This window comes from Urocampus carinirostris, chromosome 8 (assembly GCF_059441175.1).
Source record: "Urocampus carinirostris isolate Australia breed hairy pipefish chromosome 8, RoL_Ucar_1.0, whole genome shotgun sequence".
Taxonomy (NCBI): domain Eukaryota; kingdom Metazoa; phylum Chordata; class Actinopteri; order Syngnathiformes; family Syngnathidae; genus Urocampus; species Urocampus carinirostris.
The window spans coordinates 23,727,904-23,750,618 of NC_142356.1; the positions used below are offsets into that span (position 1 = coordinate 23,727,904).

A 22,715-nucleotide genomic window follows, 5' to 3' on the forward strand; every position below is an offset into this window, starting at 1 on the left:
AATACATATCCTAAAAAAAAAAAATCAAAAATAGATCTCTTAAAAAAAAAAAAAAAAACTTGTATTTTATTGTGTATTTTTTGCTAATTTTTGTAATTTAATTATTCTTTTGCCCATTATTTATATTACTTTTCCTCATTATTATTTTCATTATTTCTATGAAACATTTCTTTTAATCAGTGTTCTTTTAAATTTGAACCATGTATAATATGTATTTTCTAAACCAGTTTTTGTGTTGGTATTTTGTATTAAATATATAAGGCTGCACATGTTCATTTTTTAATCATGTTTTCCATGCCAGATGTTGCTGCAATGAAAGCCCAAGAAAGCTCTCAGCTTCTGTGGTGCAAAAGCTGCGCCACCTGACCTTCACAGTAATCGACTAAAAATATTGACGTAAGGGCACCAGACTGATTGTGATTTATGAAAAGAGGGCCGGGGCAGCGAAGCCCTGCGCCAATGGCTCTGCGTACACTTTGGCGGCCATTAGGAAACGCATCAATAGCAGTCCAGGTAGTTAATGGGAGACTTTGAATCTGAGACTTGTGGAGAACACCATCTTCCATTTAAAAGAGAAGCGCCTTTTTACAAGTACGCCCAAAAAGAAAGGGCCAACAAAAAAGACGTGGACATGGACGTAGAAATTGAGATCGATTAGACGGATGTGGAAACAAAAAAAGCGACAAATTGTGTCAGTCTAACATGTGTAATCGAATGGCAGTGTTTCCCTTTCATAGGAAGATTCTGGCAGGCTGCCAGAGTCTAATTCGTCCTGCCAGAGTCTCATTAACTTGTATTATTAAAAAAAATGTATATATAAATGTATATATAAACAAAATGATTTATAGATTCTTCATTATATGGATGATTTCAAACGCCAAAGTGTGTATTTGTGCTAACAACCAGTCAGAAGGATGCTTGGTCAATTAGTCCCTCTCTCCCTGGTAAAGCACGGGAGAGAGGGACTAAAATACAAGCGTAGAGTTCTGTCGAACATATTTAAACTCTCTTGTGACCAGGAAGAAAGGTTTAGTGCGGAGCATTATGCGCAGATAACCTGCCCAGTGCCTGGTCGTACTGCCAGCATTTTCAACAAAGTAAAACTGTGCCGCTGCCGTTGCAAGCCATTAGAAAGAGTATAATTGAAATTGAGCAGGATAAGGCTTTGGTGGACACAGCCCCTAACTGTGGCACATTAGTTGCACGTTAGAATAACCTCCTGTAACCCTTTAAAGAAGAAGTCATAGCAGTAATTATAAGAGCTGCGGTAATGACCAATAACAATGTAATAATGTAAAACTCATATCAGTGAATTGGTCTGTTTATTCGCTGATACAATAAAGACATTTTCCGTAACTATGCATTGCTAAAATCCCAGTTTTATATTTCTCAAGCAATTGATTTGTCATATTTTTGTTTTACTTAATTTATACACATTTCTAATATTATCTAAGCCAATCAGCACAGAAAGTCAATGCAGACAATAAATACCTGATAGAGGATGATCCCCAAGCTCCATGTTTGTCTGTAAGAATGTTGACAATCTTCTGGATGAGCTGCATGGCCATCATATGGTCCCTATGCTTGGCGGCTCGGATCAGGTGATCGCACATTTTCTCCTCATCACGCTTATCGGACGAGTACTGAGCGCAGTTGGACTGGAAGAAAGAAAATACAGGAAGACAGGAAGGTAAGTATGGTATAGTTTACATGAACAGAATTATTTAAATCACATATTCATAGAGAATCGAAACATTTGAAACAATGTCAACTTTCAAACTAAAAACACCACAGGGTGCAAACCGGTTTGGGAAGACTAAAATGTAATATGATGGTGAATTACACAAATCTCTAGACATTTCTGAAAGTTTGATGGAGGTATTTCTAAACTTTCAAAGTTCACACAGTCAAATTGGAACATACAGGGGTGTTCCAAAAGTCTTGGACACATTTGAAGTCCCCATATATTACCTTAAATATAAGTGGTAGAAGAAAGATAAAAGTTGTGTCATTTAAAAGCTAATTACATTTAGTTTTTTGTAAGGCTGTTGATATTTTTATTTATTTTCAGACCAATTACTGGGGTTCTCTTAACCAGAGAAGGCATTTTGTGTCATCATCGACTGTTGTTAAACATGCATTTCGCAGAAAATTCAGAAAGGAACCAACAGAGAGGAAGTCCATAGGGAGATGGTATGTTAAATTCATAATGTATGGGTTCTTATGCCCAGATTAGAGAACGGACTCCCCCATACTTCAGAAGATATGTTTGAAAATGTTTGACCTGCTTTCAAGCAGAGCCTCTGAAAATCAATCAGAAGAGCCAGTAGGGAACCTCAGTGTCCTACAACTATTTGACGTGTCATAAGAAGATGACTGCACATGACGCCTGACGTTCACCATTTGTGAACAGTTGGCGCTAGGTGTGCGTAGGTCTTAAGCTACAGTTGGTCCAAACAAATAAATGACGCTGATAAAACAGCTTGTTGTGACTTTTGCCAATGCAAAAGAACAGAAGATGGAAGATGACTGATTTGACAAATGGCTTTTGTTTAGCGATATGATAAAAAAAGGCAAAAGTTAACAGGCATAACACTCGCATATGGGGTACTGAGAACCCACATGAAGTTCTTGAGCATCAGCGAAACTCCCCAAAGGTGACAGTGTTTTGTGCCATCTCGAAGAAAGCTAGCTACGGACCATTCCTCTTTGAAAGAGCAATAGTCTATGGTGAGATATACCTTGACATGCTGGAAAACTGGATAATGGATACATTGATTGAGAAAGAGTCAGGCGACTTCATTTTACAGTTTTTATCTAAGACACCCTATTTTCACTGCTCATCCAAAAATGTACCGAGTTATGGAGTGAGAAGGGAGCAAGAAAAAAAAACATTGTGTAATTTCAGACTGAGTGTCATGTTGATTAATAACAGTGGACACATGCTACTAATGCCCCACGGCACACCCAATCACATGATACTCACGACATTTTTCTTTGTCAGAATATGTTATTGGGACAGAGCCTTTGAACCAGTGCTTCTCTTGTTTGAAACTAGTTTGCCACACAACTAAAGAACATGTTGAATTTCAACCTAACTTGGAAAAAAATAATCCTATGAGACAATGATGCATGATTGGTGATTAAAAATACATTTTGCCAAAAGTTCACTTCATAAATTGCTTCCTCCTCATATCTGACAGAAGATCCATAGATATAAATCACATTAGAGGAGGCTTTTTCTGCGGGTGTAAGCACCTTAATTATCAATCCATGTCTCTTTGTGCACCACCAGAGTGGGTCTTGACCCTGCGGGCAACCATGATGAGCAAAGGGAGTACAGCGGGTGGAAATAAAGGATGGCTGAGTAAACGTTTGGCCAAAATTGGTGGCTGTGAATGTCATGTGGCCATCTCTCTGAACTCCGAGTACCGAGGATAATGGGGAGAATGAGAAAATATTAGCAATTGAAGGAGCAGCTGGTATAGCTCCGGAATTTGACAGAGCGTAGTTAAAAATCTTGCTAATTGAACATCAACTGTCTGAAAAAGTGTTTTTTCCAAACAATAAAATATAGTTAATAGAAATTAAGGTGCCATTAAATATCCAAAAAAGGCTTCCTGCCTGCAAGTTTGAGTTTAGAATTGATTGAACAACCTTGTGAATGAATTATGGGAACATCAGGGCTAATATAAAAGGTACGTGCATAATGATTGAGTTAGCGCAAATATAAAACTTGATAGGAAACTCAGTCGTGATTTATTAAAATGTTTTTGTTACAATTCCCCTTCTTTGGAACGTCCACCATCAGCCGTAACCATCTTATGTCCTAGTCTCAACTGCCAATAATTGCGGAAGGCAGACTCAAGCTTTGTAGCTTCAATCAGTTAGCATTCAAAACCCAATTTAACGGTGTTAACACACAAATTCATCTTACTGTTGCCAGACCTATTGGAGGGATTGCCAAAGTTTGCAAGGTCAGAACAAATTATTATTTCTTAAATGCTGATTATCAACATATTATTTCAGAAAATCTGATAGAAACCGGCCACAGATTCATTAAGAATCGTGACTTGTAGCTAAAGTATGGCAAGGGTTTTGGACATGTTAAGCTATTGTGAATACAATGATTACCAGGGGAGACAGAGTATTGTGTAAAAGTGTCACAAAACTTAGGGTGCTCATATCCGCAGCAAAATAATACATATAATAAATCACAACTGGTGCTAGGCCCCAAACTACATTTTTTGGCATTAACCAAAACTGAAAATGACTTTGCAGTGACGACTCGCGACACTTTAATAGCGGGCAGGACCTTCCAGTGTCGAGCGCTTCCCGAGTAGATGGCACCTCGGTGAAGACCAAAGGACAACAGTTGGCGTTAATCAGGTCAATTACGCTGATTCATATCTCCTGTTATCCGTCTAGCGGTCAATTAAATAAGAGTAGATGTATTGTGGTGAGGGAGGGATTGTCCGGGAAACAATTCCCAGAAACCACATTATGACACCAAGTGTCAACCTAGTCACCAAACTTTGCTTAAAGGTTATATTTCAACATATCCAAGATTATTTTTGCACTCAAGAAAGACATTTATCAAACTGAGGAATGGAAAAGTCTAAAGAACCAATGATCAATAAATGACAGCATTGGTAATAAATCGAATGAAAAAGATTCACAAGGCATTCTGAAGTCAAATGTGTCCTCCCTGGAAAGAATTGCTTGGGAGTTTAAATCTGTAACAAAGAGGTATATGAGGCTTTTCCCTGTCCACGTCACTTAAATACTTTAATTATTTGTGTCTAATACACACTCGTGTTTAAAGAGTCGTCTCCCTTGTCAAGCTTTTTTGCATTTCATTGCATCTTTTAGGAACAACTCAGGTTATCTCCTTTCTCTAACATTCTTATCTGGTACTGTTCATAAAAATAGTGTGATAATGACATAAAATATACTGCCTTTACATTTGTCATCTATATCACTGGTGGTCTAGTGGTTGAGGTTCGGCGCTCTCACTGTCGCGACCCGGGTTCCATTCCTGTTACATTCAATGTTTTGCGATTGTGGTCAGCAATATTTTCTGACTAATCAATTATCGCACAAGTACAATTAAATGATCATGTATAACACGCAACAATATTTTTTGGGTTTCTTTTTCAAGTTCTCTTAAGTCAAAAAAATGCCCGGTATACACAAAGACATACATTAATAAATGTCCTTATTGTCCCCATATTAAAGTTTAGCGTGCATTATTTTTCACATGGAATGCCCTTGACCCCAAAGACCCCATGCAGAGATGACGGCAAAGGTGGAGTGATGGAGTCGAGTGTTTCTTTCTGGGTGGAGGAGATGAAGAGGCTGCCATCTAAACACGGTGACCATTCCATTAAAGACTATGAAAGAGGACGAGCAGCAGAAAGATACTTGTGTGTACTGCGTTAACCTTGAAGTTCGCTAGCATGGATCTCTTTCAACAGGATTAGATTTTTTTTTTTTGCCCCAAGAGATTGGCGGAAGAAAAAAATATCAATAGTGGGGAGCGGTGGCATGACAGCAGAATCGTTCCAGAATTGAAGTGGCTGTCAGCCATTGTCATTTGCTGAATTTTGTCGGCCATTGTTCTTTTAACCCCTCATTTTTCTCCCTTCCCTTGCCTATTTTCTCCCCCTCGTGTCCATTGTCTGAATTCCCCAGTGATGTTTTATGTCGCAATTTGCAAAGTCTGGGTGTAAGGAATCAAATGTTAGAGGGCTTTTATAATGGTTAAAAAAAATAAATAAACAAGGGACAAACATGGCCCCTCATCTCTTGAGTCTGTTCCCCATGTTTTTGCATTTAAGTCTATCAAAAGGACATGGTAGATTCCCCATCATCATCCGTACCCAGTTTGTGGTAAACGAAAGCCCGCGGGAGTACTTGTCAACGCACGTGAGAAATTGGTAACGCTCGCAGAGCGACATCCCGGCAAATGTGCCACCAAGCGTCAAGAGATTGCAAATCAAGCATGCTTGTGTCTTCAAACACAGTCTTAAATCCCTATTTCGTCAATTTTCCTTGCTGCAGCAATACCCCTGGACCGTGCTCTGTCACTCTAATTGATAAACAGAGGGCTGATACTATGTAATGAGCCTCTGTTCTCCTGCCAATTATGCTGGTTAACCCTCACAACCCACTGAGAGGAAGAGGAGGAGACGGCCAAATAATTTGACAAGTCCAGCATTTGGATAATGATGAGTGTGAAATCACAGGCTCACCCTTTTTATGCTTTTTGGAGCACTGTGTCTGTTTTGTACACATACACGTGCTGAAAGCGTAAAAGTTGAGAGAATAGCCCCTAAAGCCAGTTTCTTTGAACGACACAAAACGGTCATACCAAATACAGACGGGAAAAAATGAAGATCTGTCCTGAAAACTTGAGGAAGGCAACCAGTTTTGTTTGAGGGCAATTATTTTGGGGTTCGGTTCTTTCAAAAAGTGATCTTAAAAATGTCCAAACATTGTTTTTACAAATCCAGGCAAAACCGTGTGGACATGTCAATTTTGATAGGATAAATAAAATATCTTAGTTTTCTGAGGTAGTTTTCTAATTTATTTATTATCAAACACTAGATACAATCTATCATAAAACACTGATCTACAAAAAAAAGAACAAATAATCTGCATATGTTTTAAATACCATAAAGTAAAAATCATCAAATTAAAACACAAATCTGACTTGCGGTGTAAAAACAACCTATTTGGACATCTATTTGACTCTTTTCATAGCCCTAAATTATAAAGTTACTTGCACTAATGTCTGCTTGAATTTAAACATTTATAAAAAAATATGCTATTGGGACCTTTCCTTTTATACTGAACTTGTTCGGAACCAATCAAAATCAAGATGCTGTCATGATTTGTCAGTTGCCCTCACCTGCGCTCACCCTTTCAGCCCAAGCTGTCACTCGTTCCCCAATTAGTCATCCTCCTATTTAAGCATGTCATTCTCGTTTACTCCTTGACAGTCCGTCTGCGGACCTCAGCGCATGCCAGGCAAGAACTTTTTACTCTGGCTCCCCTTTTAATCCCAACCTGTTTCTTGTATCGTTCCCCGATCCAAGCTCCATTCTCCTGTCCAAGCTACCCGTATCCTGGCTGATTCTGTTTCTTGTATCGATACCCGATCCAAGCTCTGTTCTCCTGTCCCGGCTACCAGTATCCTGCCTGATTCCGTTTCCTGTATCAAACTCCGTAATTCTGCCCGGGCTACCCATATACTGCCTGATTCAGTTTCTGTATCTATCACCCATCCAAGATCCGTTCTCCTGTTCCGGCTACCTGTATCCTGCCTGATTCCGTTTCCTGTCTCGATCCCTGATCCCTGGCTTCCCGCTCGTCCCGACTACCAGACTTGTTCTGATCTCGGACCACGCTCAGTTCTCTCATCCCGGTTGCGTAACTTGTTCCGATCCCCGACCAAGATTCGTTCTTGAGGGCTTCCCGCTCCTCCTGCCGGTCGTGACAGATGCATACCAAACAGTGGCTTTTGTGAAAGTGTGCTTAATATGCAACAAAAGCTATATAAGTCTTTCAATAATTTTTTAGCTTTTTTTTTTTTAGCCATTCCTGATTCTGCCCCTCAGAAGTCAGTCTTGGTTCTACAGCAACTACCTTTACACCAAAAGTGCAGCTATCAAAAGTGTGGCAAAGAAAAAAACACAGTTACACAATTTTGGAACTACATACAATTTAAGGACTGCAGAAACTTCCACTGCTCAAAGAACTCAACACAGGAGCAGCTATTGGGGGCATGCACTGGTATCCTTTACATTTCTTGAGCTGCCAATCCATTTCCATCGTTGAGGGGTTTAATTTTTAGCTCTCTGGGACAAACAGAGCAATGGAGAATACCTCCGTTATAGACGAGACTCCATCAAAGCTGAATAACAGTTTAATCGTAATGTAGCATTCTGCTTACGCCAAAGGCACAGACTGTACAGGTCTTTTGTTGGTTTGGGCTGGGTTGGGAGAGGGGGGCTGTTTGCTGGTCAGTCAGACTCACACAATGAAAGGGGCTGCAAAGAAGGTACCAGGAGACTTCATTACACTGACAAGACAGCAGACCCTGAGACAGTCAAGTTCCCCTGATGGTCTTCTGCTCATGTCTGGCGGGAAATGCTTGTACAGCACAAAAGAGACATCGAGATCAAATGTGTATTTTGACTATAGAGTCAGCACTTTGTATTAAGACCCACATTATGCTTAAATTGGCGATTCTGACCTAGGTTTTGTGTTGTTTGGACATGAGATTTTCTAATAATGACGTACAAGCTTGCACTTTGGACAAGGACATGACACTGTGTGCACAGTCGGTGGCAGCTGCCACTCTTAAGTCTGTGTAAATAGCTTCTGGGAGTCGGGGCTTTCTGCTGCTACAAAGAGAGTGATACAGCCATTGGTTGAAACCTTGGAATAAAGAGGTCGAAACATTAGATGACCTAGTTTAAAGGGCTGTCACCTTTATGAGCAGCTATCCAATGCGAATTAAAGAGGGGAAAAAATGTTAAAATAACCAGCACCTAATTCATTAATTAACCAATACCAGATGATTTCATTTCAATAGCAGAATTATCAAAATGGAAATAATCTATAAAGAAAAGGATTTCTGGATGTACCTCAATTGTGCTAATACGTATTTTTGTTTTTTGGAAATTTTAAATCAAACCTAGAATTACCTATTCAGATTGATGATTTACCAATTGAAAATGTAAGCGAAAATAAATTCCTGGCAGTCATTATTGATAACGAAATTCACTGGAAAAAACAGGTCAGACACATAAAAAGAAGGTCTCCAAGAGCCTTGCAGATTTGAACATGGTAAAACTATTTTTTTGATAAGGACGCACTGCGTACTGTATTTTGGTCCTTCCATACTTGACATACCTTGGGAAAGAGCAGGCGTGTTGGCATAATTTTAAGCAGATTTGTTTTAATTTTTTTAATTTATTGTGTGGTCAGACTACCAAGAAACATGGCAACAATTTAAGCATTTACAATGTGGGGAAACACTTTAAAATTAAAATACAGTGAAACCGTTAGTTACAGTAGAAAAACGTGCACTGCGTGTTATTCACAAGGCTGGGTATTTCGATAATACACATTAGTCATTTCTGCATTCTAAATTGCTCAAATTTCAGAACCTTGTCAAATATAATATACAGGACTGTCTCAGAAAATTAGAATATTGTGATAATGTTCTTTATTTTCTGTAATGCAATTAAAAAAACAAAAATGTCATACATTCTGGATTCATTACACATCAACTGAACTATTTCAAGCCTTTTATTATTTGAATATTGCTGATTTTGGCTTACAGCTGAAAAAAACTCAAAAATCCTATCTCAAAATATTAGAATACTTCCTCAGACCAAGTAAAAAAATAATTTTATAACAGCAAAACTAAATCAAACATTTGAAAATGTCCATTGATGCACTCAGTACTTGGTTGGGAATCCTTTTGCACGGATTACTGCATCAATCCGGCGTGGCATGGAAGCAATCAGCCTGTGGCATTGCTGAGGTGTTATTGATGCCCAGGATGCTTCGATAGCGGCCTTCAGCTCATTTGCATTTGTAGGTCTGGTGTCTTTCATCTTCTTCTTAACTATACCCCACAAATTCTCGATGGGGTTCAGGTCAGGGGAATTAGCAGGCCAATCAAGGACAGTGATGCCATGGTCAGTGCACCAGTTACTGGTGGTTTTGGCACTGTGGGCAGGTGCCAGATCATGCTGGAAAATGAAATCCTCATCTCCATAGAGCTTTTCAGCAGATGGAAGCATGTAGTGCTCTAAAATCTCTTGGTACACAGTTGCATTTACTCTGGACTTGATAAAACACAGTGGACCAACACCAGCAGCTGACATGGCTCCCCAAACCATTGCTGACTGTGGGAACTTCACACTGGATTTAAAGCAACTTGGATTTTGCTCCTCTCCAGCCTTTCTCCAGACTCTGGCGCCTTGACTTCCAAATGAAATGTAAATCTTGCTTTCGTCTGAAAAGAGGACTTTGGACCACTCTGCAACTGTCCAGTGCTTCTTCTCCATAGCCCAAGTCAGACGCTTCTTCCGTTGTCTTGAGTTCAGAAGTGGCTTGACCATGGGAATACGGCTATTGTAGCCCATTTCCCGGACACGTCTGTGAACTGTGGCTTTTGATACCTGGACTCCAGCTTCAGCCCACTGTCTTTGAAGCTCCCCCAAATTCTGGAAGCGGCTCTTCTTCACAATTTTGTTAAGGCTGCGGTCATCTCTCTTGGTTGTGCAGCGTTTCCGGCCACATTTTTCCTTTCCAACAGACTTTTTGTGGATATGCTTTGAAACTGCACTCTGTGAACAGCCTGCTCTTTGAGAAATTTCTTTTTGTGTCTTACCCTCCTGATGGAGGGTATCAATGATGGTCCTCTGGACAGCAGTCAGATCAGCAGTCTTCCCCATACTTGTGATTTAGTTTACTGAACCAAGCTGAGTGTTTTTAAGGCTCAGGAAACCCTCGCAAGGTGTTTCGAGTTAATTAGATGATTCAGGTGATTAGTTGAATAGCCTACTTGTATACTTTTTCATGATATTCTAATAATTTGAGATAGGATTTTTGAGTTTTCTTAAGCTGTAAGCCAAATTCAGCAATATTAAAATAATAAAAGGCTTGAAATAGTTCAGTTGATGTGTAATGAATCCAGAATGTATGACATTTTTGCTTTTTTAATTGCATTACAGAAAATAAAGAACTTTATCACAATATTCTAATTTTCTGAGACAGTCCTGTAGCTGTAATCTGATTTCAAGTTTTTAACCAAATTTTGCGCATACATTTACAGAAAATGTTTAAAAGTCAAAAAACGGCTTATAATTTGAGAGGCTATGTAGAATCCAAACCACCTCGAATTTGAAGATGCGTAAAAGGTTTTGTGTGTCTGTACGTGGTGTGAAACTGTGAAACAGTCTTTAAACTGAAACAATGCAAAACTTTTCAAAGGTTCAAACTACTCTACAAACAGTGGGTCTGGTTACAGTAAGCACAGTATGTGCGCTGTAATGCTCTCATCCTATGCTGTTTTTTTATCCTTATTATTGTTGGTACTTGTCTTTATATTGTTATACATATTATTGTAATTAAATTGTCCATTTGTCCTTTTTGCCAGTGGTGGTATTGAATTCCGTTACCACTGCTAGTGAAATTATAGTAAATTAAATAATTATACCATATATATTAGAACGTATATATATATATATATATATATATATATATATATATATATATATATATATATATATATATATATATATATATATATATATATATAATAATATGACAAACCTATTATTTCTTGTCTATGAGTTGCCTATGAGCTACACAACTTGTCTTGCACCTGCTAGGGATATCAGTCCATCAAAAGTGGCAGGAAATTGACTTCAATTTTTCTATACATGAGATAAGGGGTGGGATTTCGTCCCACTCCCTTTAAGGCATTCTATTAGGATTTAAGCTATATATAATGTCCACAAGGAATGTAACTGCCTGAAATAAATAAATGAAACTTGGCAAAATGTTCACCAAAGTTACTTTTTGTTTTTCTGTCTATGTTTTATTTATCATGCATCTTGCAGTTTAATAAGTGCTCTATAAAGTTGCGTAGGTCGCATTGGCGTGCCAGCATACTAAAAATAATTGGCTTATTGCTAATGTCATTAATTTGTGGCGGGAGGGCTCAGAACATTTTACAAGCTCAGCAAAGAAAAGACAATGACGTCAAGCATTAATTAGCTAGTTATCATCTCCTTTCAGTCCATCTCTCCAAGCGCCGATTCAATTACTCTATATAACAACAGGAGGATGAACCAGGGGTCTGTATAAAAATTGAAAAAGGGATGAGAAAGAATAGAAATGACATGGGTCTTGCGCATGCTTCTCTATCTGGACCTTCTTATCTGCCCTTGTGGCCCTGAGAGCACCACATTTCATCCCTAATGAACAGCCCCATAAAAAGAGGGACTTCGATTTCTCCCTCTCGTCTCACCCCCTCTTCTGTTTTCCTATCTCCCAAACGCCTTCCTTTTTCCGGTTCCCGAGCAGATATCGCCAGCTATCATTTGTTGTGTTGTGATCTCCAGATCCCCTTCACATTAAGGATCCTATTAGATAAAGAACCTTAAAAGATAATTGGATTTCCCCACCTCGTCTGCCCCATTTCAGGTTATCTCCATCTTTAGTTCGCCTCCAACACCTTAGTAATAACTCTGTTCCTGGTTCAACGATTACTCAGTTCTGTCCTGCGGAGTTTCACACAACATGTCAGAAAGACAAGAAAGTTTAGTGAAAATGAAACGGGACATAAACAAATCCGTGTTGAGCCTAAAAGTTTCATTTTCGGTGTCTAGATCCATACTGAAGTTTTTTCCATGGTTCATACACCTTTTTTCACTTTCTCAAATACTAGAGTAAGTTAAAAGTTGGGTGCCTAACTTGAGGTTTTCTTTATTTCTAAGATGAAAATGGTAAAGGTAAGAAAAGTACTATTTCAAATCCAATCCAAATGCCAACCCAAACCCTCAAAAGAGATTAAAAGGCAAGAGTTTATTTGGGTACATCTGAGAGAGTCGCATACTTGCAAGTGCAAAACAAGCAGCTTGACAGGGGCTGGAAAGATGTTTTCAGCTAGAAAATCGTGTCAGCAAGTAGAATACTTTGAAGTTAAAGACACCACCTTTAAGCTAGTCATCTCTACAAATTACCTTGCATATGCCTGGAGAGAGCCGACTCCCTCATTGTGAAGCGTTGGATCTCCTTTTTCATACTTTGAGCATACTATGCCCAGATTTGTTTCACAATACACCCACTGTTAGCGTTTTATTTTTTAGCCATTGTTTATTAAAATGACAGACTCATGGGATCTTGGTCTCTTCACCTGTCCTCACGAGACTTCACAAAAGAATGCCATTCAAACTAATGGCAGCTGCCGTTATTCAAGAGGGAAGAAGATATACAATCGCAAAGGGAAGCCACCAGAGCAGGCATGTCGACAGACTCGTTTTATTTGCCTTAATTTATTGTGTGGTTCATCGAGTCACACTGCCGAGAAACCTGGCAACAATTTAAGCATTTAAAAGTACTTCACTCAAAATTCAAGCACTTCAAACCTTAAAAATACAGCATTAAAATACAAGCATTTTCAAGGGTTTCAAGCACCAGTACAAACACTGTGTTGGTGAAGTTCAGTGCATGGATGTATTCACTTTGAAACTTCGTTCGTGTGCACAATTGTGATTCTGTGTATATTGTGCAGTGATAAATTGTCCAAACAAGGCAAGCTGGCTTGTGGGGCAGCCAAGTTTATTCTTTGTCTGGCTAAGCAATATTCTTTAAAAAGTGTCTCTAAAGGTGAAAAACATTTTCCAATATGCCCACTGATGCAAGAAGGTTGCAGTATGTGTGTGGGGGAGGTTTGGAGGTGAGGAGCATGTTTCATTGGCCTGTTATTTTTATTGTGGCAGCGCAAAATGAAATTGTGGGCTCCATCAGACTGAAACAGAGCTTGCACCCGGGCAAAAATCAATACCGTAATATCAGAGCAGGACTTATCAGGGGCTTTCACTTCTTCTTGGGGGTCACTGAGGTGCAACCCACGTTTAGGAGGGAGGGAGCAGGGGGATCCAATTGTGAGGAGTTTTAAGGATGAACAACAGACGCTACCAATTAAAGAGAAGTTACAGCTTTCAATTACCTGCCCCTTTTATCCGACCAGTGCAGGGAGCTGATACAGCAGCTTCATTGAGTGACATAATTGACAACGGAAAACACATGGTTTTGTACAAAAAATTACAAATAAAAATCGTTGTACATCATTTACTGTATAAATAATGCATTCACGTATTAATGCCAGATATCTTAAAAATGAAAACTTTAACTTTCTGTAAAAATATCTATAAACATATTTCCTTGAATGAAGCATGTCTCCACAGGGTGCTTGGAAAGTCTCTTTGCACTTAAACAGACACGTTTTATCATATGCAGTGCTATGTCTGAATTATCGATTGAAACATATAGTAAATACATTTTAAACGCCCAGTAATTATTGTACATATAGAATACAAACTTGATTGGCAAAATATGATTGTCCACCAAATGGCAATTTATTTCATAATTGCTTCAAGAAAAAGCTGCCCATTTTCATTAATTTACATCAGTCCTTTATCTGGGAAATAACACTTTTTTTCTCCATTATCTGCAATGCTTATCTTCATTAGGGTCGGGGGCGCTGCAGCCCATCCCAAATATTTTCGGGCAGTTGGCAGGTGACACCCTGAACTGGCCCAGTTGCGGGCCACGCGGACACAGAAAATTCACTTGTTCATTCACACCTAGGGACAATTTGGACCAGGCAATTAACCTAACACCCATGTTCTTGGAATGCACGAGGAAACTCGAGTGCCCAGAGGAAACCCACGGATGCACAGGGAGAGCATGCAAACTCCACACAGGTATGCAGGTAGCTGTATTTGAACCCAAGACCTCAGAACCGTGCCGCCCACCGCAAACTAATAATCCTTATTTGCAGTAATCAACACAGGGTTCTTAAACCCTTTTCGTGGCAAAATTTCAACCACTTTTTAAGGACTTTCTAAGCCAATTTTCCAATGTATCCGTTTACATTAAAATAAGTTATGCAGGGTGAATCATGCATTTTGCAGAGCCACGAATATATCTGATTTACATATGCGCCATTTCATGCTTATGTATCAAGACATATGATTTTTTAGATCTTGAGTAAATTGCCAATATTTATTTTTGAGACAAATCTTTCTCCATATAGATCTTGGGTAAAATAATGTAGCTCGCATTTTCTATTGCGGGACGTTCTCTCCTTTACAATTTACCACTGGAAAACGCTACCTTATTTATTTACACGGCTCATAAAAAATGTTCATAATTGATATGTAATCCTTGCAACAATACAAGTTTATTCTTTTCACAGTGCCCTGTTTTGATGTAGCATGTAGCAAACAGTTAGCAAAAAAATCACAGTATAAAGCACAACTCATTGGGGGCAATGACGCTTCAGATGACAATCCCAATATACAAAGTATTGCCAGCTACCGTTAATGATGAGGAAAGAAGAAATTCAATGGTAAAGTAAAGCCACCAGAGCAGGCGTGTTGGCATAATTTTAAGCAGATTTGTTTTAATTTTTTTAATTTATTGTGTGGTCAGACTACCAAACATGGCAACAATTTAAGCATTTACAAGCACTTCACCCAAAATGGAAGCACTTTTCAGGCCTTGAAAACACTACGTTTTTAAGGATTTTAAGCACCTGTACGAACCCTCGGTACGTGTATTCTTTACCAATGTAAATGTAGGTTGGGGGAACACTAAACTAAGTGTGGGTGTCTACAAGCAAGCAATACATTTGAATGTTGATAACTAAATACACTATACAGCTATTTTTAATGCAATTGGGACACAATTTGTTACAACTCACAGGAGACTTTAATGAGGAGAAACGTGAAGAAAAATACATGGAAAGGCATGTGCCTGTTTTAGCAAGTTATTTATCAGTAAGGGCATGAGGTGATAAAATAGTGTGGGCTGTCTAATTGAGGGAAAAAATGTTAGTTTTTTTTTAAGAGCTTTGCTCTCTCGTTTACATGCCAAGCTGTGTTTTATAGGGCACTTATAAACCGTTTGGGAAACCTCCAAATAGGGTGCCTTTTTAAAGAGTTTTTGACGCCAGGATATATATGTAAACGTGCAGTTAAACTGCAATGCGAGTCATTAATACAATTCTAAAAAGTGCCAGCAACAGCATAAAATATTAAGAAATTGGCACACAAGGACTGTGAAGCCTGCAATACTTTTCAAATTGTGTTGTAAGATTGGTTTGGGGTGGTGCTAAGGCTTGCAGCTGAAGACTGGAGCTGCACATGCATAGCAAACCCTTCAGGCTAGACTCTCTCAAGTCTGTCTGCAGCTTTTAATGTCGAGTCAGATTCAGGGGAAAAGGGAGAACGCCGTATTATTATCATGGGGCAAAATACACCCCCAGTGGGGGTATAATGGGTAGGATCTCAGCAAGACAGGAAATGAATTAGAATAGATCAAAAAAGCGGAGGGCGAGATCAGAGAATGTCGGACGGTACGACGATAGGTTGTCCGCTTTTTGGGAAAGATTTCCCAATGAAAGGCAACATTTGTGCTTAGTAAAGGAGGTATGGTAGTTACACCGGTTTAGCGCAATGTTTGCTTAGGAGCATGTGCCAAGTGTGGTGCCCGGTTTGGGACAGATCGGACTCGAGCAACTTTTGAAGTCGCCGAGTCAGCTCCTAAGAGATGCCGAGTTGTTCTCGACTTTTACAGCTTGTGTTTTTAAGCAAAGCAGAGACACGACATGATGCGACTGACTTTGGACTGAGAAATCATGGGTTTGCTTAGACCAATCTTGTCTTACCCATTTTAGCTTTTTATCCGGATCATCCCAATCACTGTTAGCAGACGACAAAGCCATTGAGTATAGGAAGACATCTGACATCATTGTTGCAAAATTAAATAAATTGCAACAGTTCCTTTTAAATCTGTAGAACGAAAGCAGTCGGCAAAATCCTGCACTGGTACGGATAATAAGCAACATTAAATTCACTGCAAGTAGGAAAAGAACTAAGAAAGAGGCTAAAATAATTGTTTGTGCTGTTTATTTGATAAATAAAATAAACTTGTTTGTAAACAAAAGATTATCTTTGTTTTTATTCTACATAGTCTGTCTTGCTTGCTTGAGTAAATTGGTGCTGTGTTGTGTTTATAAAGTTTATTATTACTTAATAAGGGGAATTGTAATACTTATTACAGGAGCAATTGGCTGAGGTCGACAGGTGTGCATACAGCCAACGATATTTTTAGGTTGATATTTAGTATTTCACACTGAATTTACTATGTAGAGGCCAGGTCTGTACAGTAACAGCCGAAATGATGATCACATACTTATTTTAAAAGATACTATAAATATATATATATATATATATATATATATACATCAAAATAGATTATTATCCATGGGAAATGGTTGAAGCTTCATTCCACTGCATTTTAATGAAAACTATAACCGCATTTACCTCTATTTACAATACTAATTTAACAACGGTCTAAGTAAATTATCAAAGACTTTGTTTAACATAATTTGCTATGACTTTGACTAGCTAACACAGCCTATGTGAATTCTGCCATGATTTATAACTGGCACATTCCATTAGGGATTTTATCCCACATGGTTTGGATTCAAGAAATGATAAAAGTAACATATCCCCAATGAATAAAAAATAAAATAAAATGGGTAGCCAGTTATCATTACAGATCATTTTATTTTATATCATTTATTAGCTAGATAAAATGTACTGTGCCAACAGTCACAAGTACGCTGAATGATGAATTTGGCAGAGTTTATACACAAAATGCCGAATATGAACACAACTCACAATTAAATCTGCCCTTATCAAAACATGAGCCTGGATTTGTTTTTGTTTTTTTAAATCAGCAACGCAACCACCATTAAGACAATATCCAAGTGCCACCAACAAATTCTCAGCTTAAGCAAACAAAACTGTCCAAAATTTTGAATAGTTCAAGATTATATACACTTTATCCTAAATATGACCTAATCTGCAGGGTTAAAATGATCATTATTGCAAATCGTTTATCTAATAAGATGTGTATGGAATGGCAATACGTGTATCAAAAATGTAGATACATGCATCCAAAATGGAACATATACGGCATTCAAAAATCATGCTCCGCCATTTAATTATAACTTTTGCTGGTCCTCGTGCAGCATCTTACCTCAAAATCTGCATGTTTGTGAATGTCTTCAGCCCTCTGCCGGCTGAGGATGAACTCAGCTTCGTTTGCCACACGGACTAGGTGGTCTTTCATGGTGTGACTCAGCAGCCTGGAGGAAGAGGAACATTGATTTTCATACTTAGAACTGGACACAGCAGTCAAACAGCCATAAAATGTAGGGTGAAATAGGCGTACAAAATGAGCAGAAAATTTCATTTGCACAGGCAACTGAGACTTCAGCCTCCTGGGGTGCAGGTGCTAATTGATTTGTTAATGATATGCATCTGACAGGAGGGTGAGAGTCCAGCCCCTATCGGCGCTTATCTGTTCTAATCAAACACGCATGTTGTGGGCGAAGGAGGAAAAAAATACTGGCAGCACGGCCCTGAAAGGTCAGCGGTGTGCAAAGTGGAACAATAACAGGCGAAGGGCCAGATAGGAGGAACTGCATCGGGCTTTACGGAGGGGGGTGACGGCGGTCTGACTGTAACCCAAGCCCGCTGTTTCAGCGCAAGGCAGCAGGGGCGCGGAGGCGCTGGGGCCTCTGCAGACTCGCTGGCCATGACCCTGCTATCAATAACCATTCTGATGTGAGCTAGCATACTAATCCACATGCAACATATTTATACACAAAATATTTGTGTAGTTTATATTCTCAGTGAAATTAACTTAAATTAAAAATACATCTCAGGAGTAAGGTAAATTTGGCAACCTTCGAGTGAGACTCACATTCCCTTTGAAGTTTGTTGTTTTGGTTTTTACAATGAATTGTGATCAATTTCCTAGCCATGAACAGACCCTCATCATGGAAAACAGTCAATCGAAAGCGGAGCGCTAACTACCATATTGGGAATAATTTTTAGAGTCTGTTCATTTGGAAATGGAATTAAAGTGGTGAAAAGAATGGATTACAAGAAGCAACGTTCAACGAAGCACAAATGTTTAAAGGGAATTTCTATTTGTCGGCATTGTTGTGCGTTTCGGAATTAATATTTCAGGCAGTTGGATTGTTCTTGATGTAAAGACGTCGAAGACGACCAGGGGCTGCACTGGTATGAGTTACGCTGGCTTTATAGTTTTCGGGTATTTTGTGTCTATGATGAGTATATTTTGAAATCATCATATCTTGAATCCAAAGAGTTTAAACTTTCCAATGATATGTGGCATTACTCATTTAAGTAACTGGTGACATTGTACAGACACATTTTTTGTGTTTTTTTCAACAAAAGTCTGGCGGGCCAGTGCAATTTTAAGAGGTCAAGGTACCGTATATTATTGAAACTCATTCTGTGTACCATCTTTCTTTGTAAAAAATCTCATGTTTCAATGTAGGCACATGCTGCTTACAGTCAGGTACGGCTTGTTTATGTACAAAATGTTTTTTCCTTTATACTTGATGCGCCCTGTTATCAGGTGCGCCTTTAGTCCAAATTTTACGGTATATTAATTTCCAAATAAAAACTTCAATTAAGAGTAACAGCAAATTAATACATCCTTTTTAAGAACTAAAATTGATCATTTTCATTGAAAAAGTCAATTCAACAGGGCTTCTTCAGAAGCATTTTATTTCATTAGATTTTATATCTTGATGAATACAATGGATTTGAAAAAAAGCATAGAGAGAAAAAAACTTAGCCTTCTAGTTGAAGTTTGGCAAATAAAAAAGTTAGTTTTTATGAGAGTGTATAAAGGGACAAGGGATAAGAAATCGAGATGAGTTCAACCATATTAACATAAACAAAGACCTCTATTTAACATAAAATAACAAGATGGGAGTTTCCACAAATGTTTTCTGTTTGATAAATGGTAGTCAGAATATACAGCTACCGTGATGCACAACGCATCAGTGTATTTTTAAGCATAAACCAATAACTATCACATTGAAATAAGTTGAAAAATGTGGATCTATGTAATATTACTCTCGTCAAATACTGTTTAACACAAAGCATTTTAACATGAAAATATTTCTCAAAAGCCATTATTTGATTTACTTGAATTACCAGCTGTATATAGAGGGAAATAAATCATTTTAGGGCTTTAAATCTGTTACATTAACATATTTAGATATAATCTATGTACATCTATTACAATCTCATCAGATCTAAACATATCACCTTCATTTTAAGTCAATTGCAATTTATCTCCACATATTGTACTCTACGCACATGAGTGAACACCATCAGGCAGACTGTTACAAAGTTTGAAGAAAAATCATGTCAAGTTATACCAGTAAAATGTTTCCCCTTTGTGACAGTTTCTATGAAAATACTTGCCTCCCTTCGTTGACCAGTTCAATAAAGGCCAGACCAGCGTTCTTCTGAATGGAATTCTGCCATTCCTACAAACACAGAAAAAAAAGGCAAAACATGATTCATATAAAGTGGAATAAGATGGGTGGCAGATGGGTGTTGAAATGGTGATAACGTACTAAAAAATGTATAGGCCAAACAAGGGGGACTGCTTTGGTTGACATAGGCGTGTAAATTAATAGCCAGAAGTCAAAGAGCCAGGCTCAAAGTGCATTTATCAATCACAAATATTTAGTTTCCTCCTCTATATGACCAGGGTTTTGCTTTGGAGGTGTCAGTCCAAACAACCTGACCGCAGAAATCCGCCATCAAGGGACGACGGAATGAAGAAGGCGGGTTTCGGGTGGGAGCGGCGGTCGGCACGACTCTCATGTTCTGGTCCAATGTTTCAACACCTTTCGACGCGAGCGTCAAAAGAATAATAAAGCAACAAGGTTACGGGGGCCTGTCTGAACCTCGGCTAGCTTTTTCCACCTCCCCTTTTCCCTCACTTCCTCTCCCGGGAGTTGAAGAAGTATGCATGAAAAACCTCATGTGAAAGAGTTAACGACTAAACTACTCTTTAAGAAAAACACAACATGTCCCTCAAAGCAGCTACAGTACATATTCCACATCACTTAGTGCAAATGAGCCATGTTTTGACAGGACATTATAGGTCATTCTACTGACCGTCTGGATTAGTTTCCAACAAGACACGAGATGTGATTTAAAAACATAAACCCTTTTAAAAATGTCTTCGGCATCACATGCAAGACCTTCACATTTTGTTAGCGCTGTAGTGTTGACTGATAAGACAATATAATATAATCTATGGAGTAAAACGTATTCAAATTCCTCAGCTATTGGATGAAATATATGGAGAAGGTTGTTTTTATAGTCTTCCATAATGACCATAGTTGTGGATTTTAATACAAGACTAGCATCATTTGTCCGGACTAGGGCCGCAACAAAGAATTGATAAAATCGATTAAAAATGATGATTAAAAGTGTTTGCAATAATTTGTGTATCGATTCGTTGTTTTCTGCAATTTATGACCCAACCAGCATGTCAAATCAATGCAAATAAGAGTGCATTGGATTCGGTTGCGCCGTTGAGGGTTGTAGTACAACTTTGGTCTGACAGAGCGCGACTCAAGGCCGTTTTTATTAAAAACTATTTTTTAAAATGCATAATTACAAACAAAATTGCATAAAAACAGTCAAACACTATAAATCAATTTTCAAGGAATTAGAAAGTGCTGCAGAAATACAGAGAAAAATAATTGAAATACATCAAATGTATAAAGTAAAGCGAAAAATAATAATGATGATGCATTTTAGTCAAGACAAGTCAAGTCATGCACTTGACTTGACTAGAAAAATAACTGAAAATACATAAAATATATAAAGTAAAGCGAAAAATAATAATGATGATGCACTTTAGTTTCACAGTACAGTTCAAATAATAAAAATTTGATGGCACTCAGACAAGAAAAATATAAAATAGCGGCTTCAGACAAAATTTGTTTTTTGTGTGTGCGTGTGTTTCCAGGAGGAGCTTTTTAAGACATTTCAAATTGGGATGCTCAAAAAGGGGAAAAAAACGCTACCAAATATGACCCTCACAAATTTGTATCATTTGTCTTTCTAGTAAACGTTTTAGAAATCAAACAAAATCTTGAAAATCATCTATTCCTGTAGAAATCTCAAAAATTACTCAGAAAGATTCCTCTGTTAAAAAAAAAAAGTGCAAGAAGAGTGCAAAATTCCTGTCCGTCTATGAGCACAAGTTGTTGAGTTTAGTGTGTCTGCCAAATTTCAAAATGCTAAGAGAACGTGACCACAGAAAAGTCTGGAATAGTTTATCTTTGATTACAATACAGGAAAAAAAATGTAACTCCCTGCAGTTTTTTTGGGTGGGGATTCTAAAACTATTGTGGGCTTACATGACAGTCATGTCAATCAAAATGGATCCGGCTGAGTACTCTCAATAAGGGTTGGATTTTAAAATACAAAATACAAAAAGGCAAAGAAACTATTACATTTAAATGAATTGTTTTTTGTTCCCAGCAAAGCAATGATGGAATTAAAAATGTCCTTAAAATTAAGGAAACTTGCTATCATCATGCACCAAGCTTACGGAGCACTGGGGAAAGTGTGCGTTCATGCCGGCTGTGAGACCCTTCAGTAAACTTAAGAAGCCCGTGAGCACTACGATATCAGTATGGCAGGATCTGATGGAAAGCTCAAATTACAAGGATTCCTTATAAACTCCGGCGCTTTTCGTGTACATGTAGTCGATGATATTTTTGAAGGAACATATACGAGCCAAAGCCATCAGAGTCGATCAATCCAGGGAAACGGCCTGCTTGCCGTCAGTCGAGCACACAACTACACTACACTTAACCTCAAACTCAGAACTGCTTTTTGTCTCAAGGATCCTATTGGCATTGACCATGTTTACTATACGGTCCAAACAAAAAGGGTGCAAAAGGGAATGGGAGCCCACACTTGAGAGGCAGGCACTCAGCCTTTTTCTGTGGCTCAGGGAGAAAAAAGTTA

General features: G+C 38.4%; 1 protein-coding gene across 5 annotated transcripts in view; it reads right to left on the reverse strand.

Annotated features, from left to right (window-relative positions):
* Nucleotides 1–22,715, reverse strand: part of lrba (LPS-responsive vesicle trafficking, beach and anchor containing) — a 283,083-nt gene that overhangs the window by 165,319 nt on the left and 95,049 nt on the right. For all 5 annotated transcript variants that reach the window (XM_088342023.1, XM_088342026.1, XM_088342025.1 and 2 more), the window contains exons 34-36: nt 20,139–20,203; nt 17,866–17,974; nt 1,492–1,658 (exon numbers count right to left, since the gene is read on the reverse strand). In XM_088342023.1, the coding sequence (XP_088198149.1) occupies nt 1,492–1,658; nt 17,866–17,974; nt 20,139–20,203 (341 nt within the window). The remainder of the gene's footprint in view (nt 1–1,491; nt 1,659–17,865; nt 17,975–20,138; nt 20,204–22,715) is intronic.